General features: G+C 36.5%; 1 protein-coding gene across 1 annotated transcript in view; it reads left to right on the top strand.

Moving 5' to 3' along the window:
* The window catches only part of CYRIB (CYFIP related Rac1 interactor B), a 73,540-nt gene extending 62,782 nt beyond the window's left edge, over positions 1 to 10,758 (top strand). Inside the window, 9 exon segments of the mRNA XM_048939837.1 lie at positions 325 to 446; positions 2,084 to 2,189; positions 2,775 to 2,911; positions 3,530 to 3,607; positions 3,702 to 3,818; positions 4,942 to 5,021; positions 6,590 to 6,716; positions 7,495 to 7,565; positions 9,957 to 10,758. Of these exon segments, the coding sequence (XP_048795794.1) occupies positions 325 to 446; positions 2,084 to 2,189; positions 2,775 to 2,911; positions 3,530 to 3,607; positions 3,702 to 3,818; positions 4,942 to 5,021; positions 6,590 to 6,716; positions 7,495 to 7,565; positions 9,957 to 10,020 (902 nt within the window). The 3' untranslated portion in view covers positions 10,021 to 10,758.
* Positions 10,759 to 11,913: the final 1,155 nt, after the last annotated feature.

The following is an 11,913-nucleotide window of genomic DNA, read 5'->3' on the forward strand; positions in this document are numbered from 1 at the left end:
TCCCTTACTGTACACTGAGTTTGCAGTGCACCCTATGGTGAATATCAGTTATCATTACACAGCACTCATAAAGGTATCCTGCCAATGTTTCTTTTTTGAATCTAATAGTAAATCAGTCAGAGTAGACTCCAGGGGGATCTCTTGGGGTGCTAAAAGAAGGTAAAATATTACTAAAACAAATGCAATTTGCTCTCTTCTGGTGTTCCTAATACATAGCAATAATTAGAGTTGTATGAAGAATTTGTCCCCTAAGTGGTGGTGTGCCTCTTGAATTCCATTATGTTGTTAAATATATATATATATTTAATATGTTCTACTGTTTAGATGCCCAACCTACAGAATCTGAAAAGGAAATTTATAATCAGGTGAATGTAGTGTTAAAGGATGCAGAAGGAATACTGGAAGACTTGCAGTCATATAGAGGAGCTGGCCATGAAATACGAGAGGTGAGCCAGAGCGTTATGATTGTGCACAGCCTGTGATTGTTCATTGATCCTAACAGTACCACTGGAATTTAACTTTGCTTGCAGGAGCTGTCTTGGCAGAGCATGTTGCCTATTAAAATTGCTGTCTTGAAATTCTCCTTTGGAATGTTCCTTTTAACAGCAAAATGGATGTCACTTGTTTCAGCAGTATTAACGCACACGTGTAATAGCACACTTCTCAGAGGTTTATGGAATTGTTGCAGTTGGTTTTCTTTATATTTCCACGTTAGCTTTTCCTAAGTTAGTAGTCATTTGACAAGCTCGTAGCATGACTTCAATGCAATGTTAAATAATATCAACATCTTTTTGTGTGCTGATTGGAAAAGTCTGATGTGTGAGAATCCTAATGCGAAAGGCTTCTCAGTACCTTCAAGGTGGCTTTTATTTACGGAAGGAGGTGTTTGGATGGAAACGGTTTCTGAACAGCATGTCACTCCATTCTTACTTAACTTAAAGGAAAAGTAGAATAAATAGTCTTTCAGTTCCCTCTTCTTCTGGTTCAGATGGAAGAGTTGGGACTGCTTTGCTCCTAAAGTGAGGAGAATTCCCACTGTAGAGTTCTTTGAGAAACCTTACTAGACACGAGTCTCTGCTCGCTCCATGTAAATTGGAGAAACTCATAGCTATTCAGCTCATAAGTACCATGTGTTTTTATTCAGTCTCTCTGAAGTGGTAAGTTAGGTTTCATAATGGTAATTGTGTCACACACAGCCCTGGGAGGGGAGATAGCTTATTTCTTTCTTTAAAGAAAGAGCATGTTCAAGCAGAGGCTCTAGGATCTGGCAGTAATGTGTGTCACAGCACCAAGGCCTGAAGTTCCTGTGCAGAAAGAGACCTGCAGCTGAGAGGAGGTAGACAAAGCAGAAGGAAGCTTTTTAAGGGCCAGAAAGAAGTGTGCTAAAACCTGTAGCCCAGAGCTGACTGAAATGGATTTTGGAGTCAAGGACTTGACTGAAGAAGGGAGCTAGGGAGTTACAAACTTTTTTATTTCTGTTTTCTTGATAAATTTCAGTTGCAGAAAAGTCAGAAGTTTCTGTCTTAAAAACTTGAAGAGATTGAATTCAAAGTGTTGTCTGTCTTGAAAACTTACTGTAAAGATGAGGTCTACACATATATGCCTTAATGTTCTGACATATGACATATCTTTATGTTTCTGATTGTATCACAATGTCCCTACTGTAATATTTAGCCTGAATTTCATAGGGAATGCATTGTGGTTTGTTTTCTTCATCGTTTCTGAAATTTGTGATAGATAATATTAGAGAATTTGATCACTGACCTGCTTTGCTTGCAAGTGAAGTTGTTAATTTCAATTAACTACATCTGGTTATGTAAAGTTTCATAATCTGAGTAATTTTATTTTTAACAATTTATTTATACTTTCTCAAGGTGTTTTTTGTTTTGCTTTTCTATGCTGGATACTTACTTTCAACGCAAATGTTTAGCGCTTTTTGGAACAGTCTTTGGTTAGTCTTCGGTTATCTCATTACTAGAAAGTCCTCAGTATTTAGAAAGCTAGATTACTTCTCTTTTTCAGTGAAGTCTCAGATATTCTTTATCTAAACATACTCTTTTCCTCTTTTTTTTCCTAATATAAGGCAATACAGCATCCCAATGATGAGAAACTGCAAGAGAAGGCATGGGGCGCAGTTGTTCCATTAGTAGGCAAACTAAAGAAATTCTATGAATTTTCTCAAAGACTAGGTAAGTTGAATGGTATGAACATAGTTTTTGTCTTCATTAGGTTTGTACACTTGAAATACAGATCACATCCAGGTCAACCATTTGTTACAAGCTCTTATTGCACGGTTCCTTCCATGCACTTTTTTTTGTATACCACCTTTTTCATGTGAAAGTAAACTTACTTCAGTGGATACCTGAGAGAAGAGAGGATAGGAGTATACTTGACATCTCCTGTCCCTGTAGTTAACCTGGGAGGGCACTAAGATATTGAGTGTGAGTTTATCTTAAAAACGGACAAATAAAACATGACTTCTGGTGATAGGTATCAATCTTGAATTTTGGTTTACTTTCTTGAAGATAACTTGCACAAAGCTGGAATAAAGCTTTTTGAAAAACATTTCATCACTGTCATTAGTGCTGATTAGGCATAGTTTCCATAGTGGTTTGTAAGTAAATATGATAAAATTGACACATAGAAACCATTCCCGAAGTCTATCATTAATTGCCGTGTGTTTTGGAAGATTGATATTTTAAGTCTAGTGTGTAGAGCATTGGGCACAAGAAGCAGGTGCAGTTGTATAATGTGAAACATTCTCCTCTTTTAAGAGGCAGGATTGAGAGGTCTGTTGGGAGCCCTGACAAGCACTCCATATTCACCAACACAACACCTGGAGCGAGAGCAGGCTCTTGCTAAGCAGTTCGCAGAAATTCTTCACTTTACCCTCCGATTTGATGAGCTCAAGGTAAGAACTTGGTGTAATTTTATAAGTAGGTTAGAAAAGGAAAACAACTCTGTGAAGTTTGGATCGCATTCTGTTCTAGAACAGAGCATTTAGGAAATATTCAAATGTCTGCTATGGATGGCTTGTTCACATGAACTACAGTTAGATTAAACTGGAATACAGAAGAAATGTTATCTTTAGACACTTGTTACATTTGAGTTCATCTTAGTCGTGTTTCTTCAAATTCTTCTTGAATTTGGTACATCTTTTGGGATGATGCTGGTGTTACTGTTAATAGCTGGGCACGTACTTTCTTACTGATGTGAAAAGAACTTAGCTCGTAATATGTAATACCAATGTATTGATCTGATCCTTGGAATCAAACGTACAAAAACATCTTTTTCAACCCATTAATTTCAAATTCCTATTACAAAACCTCCTCCTTTTCTTGTTAGATCTTGTTCTGAAAAATCTGATAAGATAGATTTTTTTCTATGTATCTCTATTTACAGCGTCACAAGTCTTTTATTTCAGGAATTTAAGTATTTTCTTTTTCTTGGTACTAAATTTTATGAAATCTTGTCTTTATATTTTTCTTGAGAAGTTTGTCTTAACTCTTTTCCTTCCATATCTACATAGATGACAAATCCTGCTATACAGAATGACTTCAGCTACTACAGAAGAACTCTGAGCCGTATGAGGATTAATAATGTCCCAGTAGGTAACCTTTAGATGGTACGAAATGTCACCTTGTGCTACTACCTAGTTTTCCATATGAAGAAAAACTGAATTCTTCTTTCCTGCTTTCTAGGCAGAAGGAGAAAATGAAGTAAATAACGAGTTGGCAAACAGAATGTCTTTATTTTATGCTGAAGCAACGCCGATGTTGAAAACCTTAAGTGATGCTACAACAAAATTTGTGTCAGAGGTAAGAGTATACATTTATGGGTTGGATAGCGTACGCAAGCTTTCCAGGGCCAGACATTGTTTTGAAAACAGAACTGTCGGGCTTATTCTTGTATCCAGAAATCCAACTTGTTTTTTTGGAACCTCAAGAAACAGGATGTGCCCTTCTTAGAAGCTGTAGAGGTGAACAGTGTCAGCTAGCCACCTTGTGGATGCATTGCAAAAAATAAGCAGGAAGTAATACAACACTGATAGTGAAAGATTTCCTCTAGTAATACCTAGAATACCATGCTGCCCTGCTTTTTTTTGGTACTTGAATCAGGAACTTCATAAAATTTCAGGGGAAACAGTTTGATTTTGTGCTAAAAATAGAGAGGGAATTGCAGTGCGTCTTCCTTTTCTCCTTCTGAAGGCACTTGTCTTTTGCTGTTTAAAGTCAACTAAGGTTCGTTAATGAGAGAATGGATCCTGAAAAGTATTCCAATGTTGTAAAGCATTCCTGTTTCACTGTATCTAAATATCAATGATACTTTAATTGTAGTGATTGTGTTCTGATGGATACTTGATAATTATGTTTTGTCTCAAATAGAATACACCATTTTTAATTTAAAAAACAGTACGTGTGTTAGAATACTAATACAAAGTCTTATTTCTATTTCAATAAATTCTTTATTCGTTCTTCTTTACACTTGAAATGCCTTGAAAAGTTACCTGTCGTGTTAAATGTTTGAGATTGAGATATTCTTCTGAAACAATAAGTCTTCAACGAAGAGAAAGACATGCATCTGCTGCACATATTTGGCTACAGAAGACTGTCCTTAGAGAACAGATTAGATTTTTTTCGTTTAGAACTTCCTAAGCATCAATAGTCTCACTGGTGCATTTCTGCAAGCAAAACAGATATGGTAGGCTTCAATTTTGTAGACTTTAGTCTTTAGGTTGCCAGCTTTCAATGTAATGTTTAAAACCCAGAACAACAAAAGCAAAAGTACAAAACAGAACAGTGCAAAAGAACTTAATATTACCATAGTTGTACTGAAGTTTTTAAATCTTCCATATCGCCATGCCAACAGATCAGTGACTTGATTTATGTTTTATATGATAATCTTTTACAAAAATTGAAAACTGTTTATCTTCTTTTGCAGAATAAAAATTTACCAATAGAGAATACTACAGATTGTTTAAGCACCATGGCCAGTGTGTGTAGGGTCATGCTGGAAACCCCGTGAGTATTAATAGTACTAATATTGTGTATTAATCATATCCATGTTTTTAGATGTGACTTGTGATTCATAATGACGAAAACTATTTGAATAACTAGGAATTTTGGTGTTATCTTTTTACCAACTTAGTTATTAATCTTGACATGAAGCTAACTTGTTTTATTTTGCTGGCCACACAAATCATATGGTCTACTTTTCTGAACAAATTAATATTTTAAAATAGAACAGCTATGAAAGCTAGACAACCTCTTGGTGGTACTTATAAATGGTTTTCTCATATATAATTCAGGAAAATACACCATTTGAGCATGATTGCCTAGGGCCTCCTAGAAGAGAGGTTATCAGCAACTGTGCTTAATGGTGTCTCCTTGCAAGTTGACTTGGCTGAAGGCTGTAACAAAGTTACAGTGTCCTTGCCTGGGGATAAGATGAATTCAGGCATAAGGACAGTCTATAGTCTAGTCCAAATTTGGGAGGCTTTGGGAGTATAAACAAAGTCAAAATGAGCTTTGTATTTTTTCTGTGATGGAAATCATTTCCCAGTAGTAAAACTCTTCAGACAAGAGGCACACTGTCAAATTAAAAGAAGATCAGATCAAATACCTCAGTATATATGTTTTGAAATACATTAATATCTCCCTGTGTTTATACCATTACTCTGTTTTGTAATGGTCATCTCACTCAAGAAAGTAGTGTACCATTGGGCTTTCATTTCCGTCCTGTCCCCACATCAGAAGTTTGAGTTGCTTGCATTTTAGGGAGTACAGAGGGAGAAAGGATAAGGCATGCTGAAAGGAAAGTTGGTGTGTTTTGTTTAAGTTTTTCTGAGGGAGGGAGAAGCTTGAAACATAGCAACAGGGTGCTACTTTAGATTTGAGAATCTGTAACTTCCAGCTATTGCTTTCTAAGCAGTGGATTTGCTTTTGTGATCAGATTGCTGAAAGGAAAAAGGAAAACTCTCAGAACTGTTCTTTCTCTGAGGATTTATGGCAGGATTTTATAGACTATCCTGCTCTAGAAGGAACTCAAAAGGATCATTGAGCCCAGCCTCTGGTTCCGCAAGGACCACCCAAAATTTCGGACCTTATGTCTGAGAGTGTTGTCCAAACTCTCCTTCAACTCTGGATGCTTGGGGATGAGACCACTGCCATGGGCAGCCTCTTCCGTGCCTGATCACCCTCTGGTGAAGAACCTCCTCCTGACACCCAGCCAGACCCACCCCTAGTGCAGATGCAGGCCATTTCCTTGGGTCCTGTTGCTCCATTCCCCTTGTGGGAGAGCTGTAGGGCACCAAAACCTCCCTTCAGTCTCCTCTGGGCTGAACATACCATAAGACTTCAGCTACTCATGTGTTTTGCCCTGTAAAACCTTCCCCATCTTTGCAGCCTTTTTTTGGACACTAATAGTTTTAGTCCTTCTTATGTTGTACCCAAAACTGCAGTCAGTACTCAAGATGAGAATGCACCAGAGCAAAGCAGAGTGCATAGTTTTTCTCTTTAAACTTATCTTGGGCATTATTAGGGATTATCTTTATTTTGTTTGAATAATTTTCCCTGTTTTTCAATTACAGTGAATATAGAAGCAGGTTTACAAATGAGGAAACAGTATCATTCTGTCTGAGAGTAATGGTGGGTGTCATCATACTCTATGACCACGTGCATCCGGTGGGCGCTTTTGCCAAAACTTCTAAAATTGATGTAAGTTTTTTGTTACTGAGTAATCTTTTGAGTATTTGAACTGTTTTGTAGGTTTATTTTTCTTCTGTGTGGATTTTAATAGTAGCAGATGTGCCTTTTGGTTTGATAGAGAAAAGGTAGTGTTAACTGGGAACAAAACAAGTGCGTAAGCAGTGAGAAATCTAAAACATAGTGGTTTAGATACATAGTGGTTACTGTCAAGCCATTAAAAATGTGATGGAGTTTGGGTGGTGACTTGTAATACTTGTGAACAGTCATTTGTGTTGAAAGGTACAAATCAAAACTACTGAAAACAATGGTGGCATCTGACTTGTTCCTCACTCCTGTGAAATGCTTCATTCTTTGCTAGTCTTCAGCTCTAACTTGGTTTGTTTGGTAGCAGTCTGTGAAATGCATGCTGTTAACATATGCTGCTTAGTGGTTATTTGTTATGGAGTATTATCCAGTTGTCACATTGTCATTACTTCACTAGCTGAATTGAATTGTTCTCCGTAAATCAATTGTAGGCAAAGATTGTGCTTACAATTACTTATTCTTAATATTGATACATTAGAGTTTCACATCAATTTTGTGTTGTCTAAAGATAAGCAGATTTTGAATGATCTGAGTTATTCAGTTATAAGAAAACATAATACTGAAAGCTTAATTCCTTTCCAGTATCAAGGAAGTGCACTCTTGCAGTTTTTAAGTAATTTTCTCACCGTGGCAAATAATATATAACACTTCTGTAAGCTTACAAAGTATTTGTGTGAAAAAAATCATGTTTTTTGACTCCTAGATGAAAGGATGCATCAAAGTTCTTAAAGACCAGCCTCCTAACAGTGTAGAAGGCCTTCTAAATGCTCTCAGGTAATCTTTTTTTCTTTATTTGAAATCTTTGTAAATTTCCAGAAATTATCCAGGGTCTTCCTTTCAGCAGTGAAGTGTTTAGTGCTGGAGGTAAAAGGCGAATGTGTTTATTGCAGGCTTCTTTCCCACTGTGTTTGGACACATGGACACATGAAGAAGCTGCTGTGTTTTCGAGGCTATGTTGTAAATTTGCTCTAAGATAGCTTTTTACATGCATCAGCTGCACACAGGGTAAGAGTGGGTGAAAAGGTGTGTGTGACAGAGCAGCAGCTGTACCTGAAGGCAAAACTGTTGACTAATAAGATAGTATTGCCATATCCTTGGCTGTGTGGTTTGATATTGTTAATGATTTTATGTATTATTAGCAGAGTCTGAGAGTAATTTAACGCAATTTTCATGTTTCACAGGTAGCTTCAGACATACAGGGTAGATAGAGGAGCAGTTTCTACTTACATACGAGAAGCTGTTGCAAAGTATTTATGAAGAGGTACTTGCAGCGCGAGTATCAGTGCGTTTGCTGTATAATATACAAGACAAGTATTAATGCATAAATTAGAGAGATGAAAAAGAGCAAGTAACTCACTATAGAAGCCTAAAAACTGCTTATTGGTCATACAGTTACATCTCTTCATGTTCTTCATGTTAATGTCAAGCATCGGAGGATTTGCAAGATAAAATGAAACATAATAGATAAGCGGAGGCCTCTCTTTTGTGCTTATGTGCTTTTTGTACCTTATTTATTAGTACAAGTTAACTATAATTCTGTATGGCTATTTGTGCTTTTGAAATGTGGAAGCTTTAGTTAATGTTGCTCATTTGGCTTTTTCTTATCAGTAGTGAAACTGCTTTAATTTTCTTTTTCTTCATGTCCAGCTGTAGTAAGAAGGGAAATAATATAGTATTATAGGTGGTTTAATTGGGCAAGTTTTTTTCCAGATTATTAGCCAAAGAGAGCAAAAAAATCTGTTGGAAAGTTTTGAGTGTTTCCATACCTACATGGTTTGGTTACTCATTTCTGAAACTTCTTGTGATACTAATCAGTCTTTGTGATGGTAATCAGTAGAAGAAGGCAAGTTTCTAAAGAGAAAACACAATATTTATTTTCTGCCCAGCAAAGTACACAAAATGTTGTTCAGGTCCTCACTCCATTGTGTTCAGTTCTGTGAACTTGAGCTGTGCTGTCATGCTGACATTTTGCCACGCTAACCCATTTCATGCATACATAGATATTTCAACAATCCAGGTTTTTCATGTATGTGACGATTCATTGCGGTAAGATATTGAAATCCTTTTTTAAAATCACATTTGCAATTGCTGACTAGTGATGCTGAGCTGCTGTGTGCCTGCATGGTGGAAGGGGGTTCAAGATGATGTCATGAGAAATTAAGTCAATCTGACTCTTTGATTTTTGGAGGATTTGGGTTGGAAGTTTTCTTTTCTGAGAGGTAAATCATGGCTCTTAAAAGCAGATGGAAGGTAGTATGGATTTTGGAAAGATCTCAGCTGTTTGGAATTAAATTCTTATAAGTATTTAAATCATGTTCAACTTTTTCACATGGGCAAAATACCAAGTGTAATAACTTCTCTAGATTTTAGAAAAGCTTGGAGCTCTTGTGGGAATTATATATTCCCAAAATGTCCTGAAATCTATATTGATACTGATTTTCAAAACTAAGCCATTGTATATTCTGCTAGTGAACATGTAAAATATTAGTGCAGTTACGGATCACAGTCAAAGTGCTAATTTTAACCCGTTAAATATTTGAATTACAGAATAAGATTCTCTAATAAGATCAGGGAAAGGAACTGTGCACGGATTGCAATATGGAGTGTATACAGTACTTTAAAATAAGATCTGGCAAAGTTTTTTGTGGTGATAAAAAAAAAAATACCCTAGAGAATTTTGAGGGAAAAGAAAGGAGAAAACACTTGTATCTGTACCTTTTAAAGATGTCATTAGCACAGCTAAGTAAACAGGGAATTAAGCCATTGCCTCTGAGGGATCTTTAAGCAGTTTAGTTATTGGAAGTTGGGAAGAAAGATTTCAGAGGCATTGTTTTAGTTGGAGGTGTTGCCCATGAACTCAATCAGTGCTCACAGCTGGCTTTCACAACTGCACATGACTTTGCTGTGAAGTGGCATATGAGAATGAGCCACCATCCACCTGAGGCTTTTTTATTTCATCTTGGTGTAAGGCTGCTGGAGTATAGATCTGATAACAGAAGCACTTCCAGAAGAGAAAATCTATTCTTGGTAATAGGAATAGGTGTAGATCAGTGACTGTAGGGGTTTCTATAGCATAAACTCAGTTTGTTCAGTTATGCCTCAGCCTGTCTGTACCGAAACAAAATAGTTTGTGTTTTTCTAAACTTGATTTTTATTTCTGCTTAGGTACACAACAAAGCATTTGAATGATGAGACTACCTCCAAGCAAATTAAATCCATGTTGCAATAACAATTACCTGGAACTCGCACCTGCTGTAGACAGACAGTATTCTGCAATGACTGAGATGCACAGATTTTTTTTTAGTGATTGCAACTACTATCTCATTCATTCTTGCTTTGTATTTTTTTTTCTCTCTTCCTGTTTTCCTTTTTTTTTTTTTTTTTTAAAATCACTTTCTTGTTCTTAAGTAAGCTCAGACTTCTTTTCTGTGCCAAATCAAAAATTACAATTCTGGAAAGTTTCTACATTTCAGAATAGCCATCCTAAGTGGCAGCTAATTATGCGTTGTATTTGGATTTCTCTGTACTGGGGAAAGATTTGTGACTTGAACTAAATATTTTTAAACTTGTGGTTTTTTCTTTTTTTGAAAAACTAATATTTAATATTGCTTCTTCTGCATGGCAAGACTGCCTACTTCTGCTATTTAAAAATCCCTTGATGACTTCATTTTCTATTGCAGCTTATTTTCATGTTGAACCATGAGGAAACTAAAAGCAGATTTGTTTAAATTAACTGTGTTTGTACAAAATGGTACCCGACACAAAGGTTTTTTTAAATGAGTAAAAACAGTTTTGTTTAAAAGTTACGTTTGCATTTTGACTCATTTTTGTAAGGATGTATGTTGTATGTTTAACCTTTAATAACTAACGTTAAACTGTGGTGTGTGCGTAGCAAAATTACGTATGCATGTTCATGTCAAATGATTGGCTGTGGATAAGATAATAAAATCAGCTTTCATTTTTCTAAGTGTGGTTTGATTTGCCAGTATTTTGAGTGAGATGTCTTCGTGCTCTTTGGATTTTTACAAAAAATAAATTTATAGATTTTATATAGTGAAAACTTTGCTGTTTCATTACCAGTAACCACTAGAGTCTAGTGCACTGATCTTAAACCTAGCACATTTCAGGGCTCTTACTTTCTTTCCTGTTGATTCCTTGTCACCAGGTTTTGAGAGGGGAAGAATACTGTCCAATCCACATAGGTCCCAGTGGTCATTGCTGAAGAAACTGCATTTTGACTACCCATACTGGCTTGCATAGCCATCAGAATAATGTTCCAGATCAGGCTACCAGTCTGGCTATTTCCATACCTGTGGTGGGGAGATTAGTTTCTCTTTTGGTTTATACGACTGTAAACTTTTACAAATCTGTAGATACTGGAACAGTGTGTGAATTCTGAGTTGTCTGAGCATACTAAATGATGTTGCCTTGGTGCTAGTGCAGTCTTTTTCCAAAATAAGTGTTAAGGCTTGGTGAAGAAAATCAAGCTGGAATGGGGAAACGAGAAATGAAAACTGCTGGAGAGAATTCTTCTGAAAGATGGCACGGTTTTGCATCAGTGGGCCTTAATGCACCTTGTCTGTTTTGTGATTATGCTAAAAACAAGTTGTCAGCATTCTGGAAAGGAGTCTTAAAACCTGCAGGCAAACAAGAACACTCTCAGCTTTATTTGCTGGACAAATGATGTAAATTTCCTGCTTGCTCCAACTTTAACATACCAGTATGACCATGCTGAATGCCTTGTGGTTACACTTCTGCACCATCAGGAAAGATTTTCCTTTTATTTTTTTTTCATTTTTTTTAATGTAAAGGATTCTTTCTAGAAGTCCTGCCTAAAGAAAAAGCAAACCATGTGCTGTGTTACATGCAGGAATAAAATTCTCTTGCTTAGACCTGGTACTACTCTCTAATCCTTCTGGCAGTATCATAGTTGGAACTGTCTGAGATAGGACAGAACTTGGTTTGATTTCTTTTGAATTATATATTTCCCAGAATTGCATGAATGTTGAACTCTGCATGCAACTATCCATTGTGTGTATCTGAAAGGGTAACTGGCCTCCTGAGTTCGTTGCTGATGGGGGGAAAAAGATGTTTCTTCTCAACCTCATTATGGAAAAAAAAA

The sequence above is a fragment of the Lagopus muta genome, chromosome 3 (genome assembly GCF_023343835.1).
Source record: "Lagopus muta isolate bLagMut1 chromosome 3, bLagMut1 primary, whole genome shotgun sequence".
Taxonomy (NCBI): Eukaryota; Metazoa; Chordata; class Aves; order Galliformes; family Phasianidae; genus Lagopus; species Lagopus muta.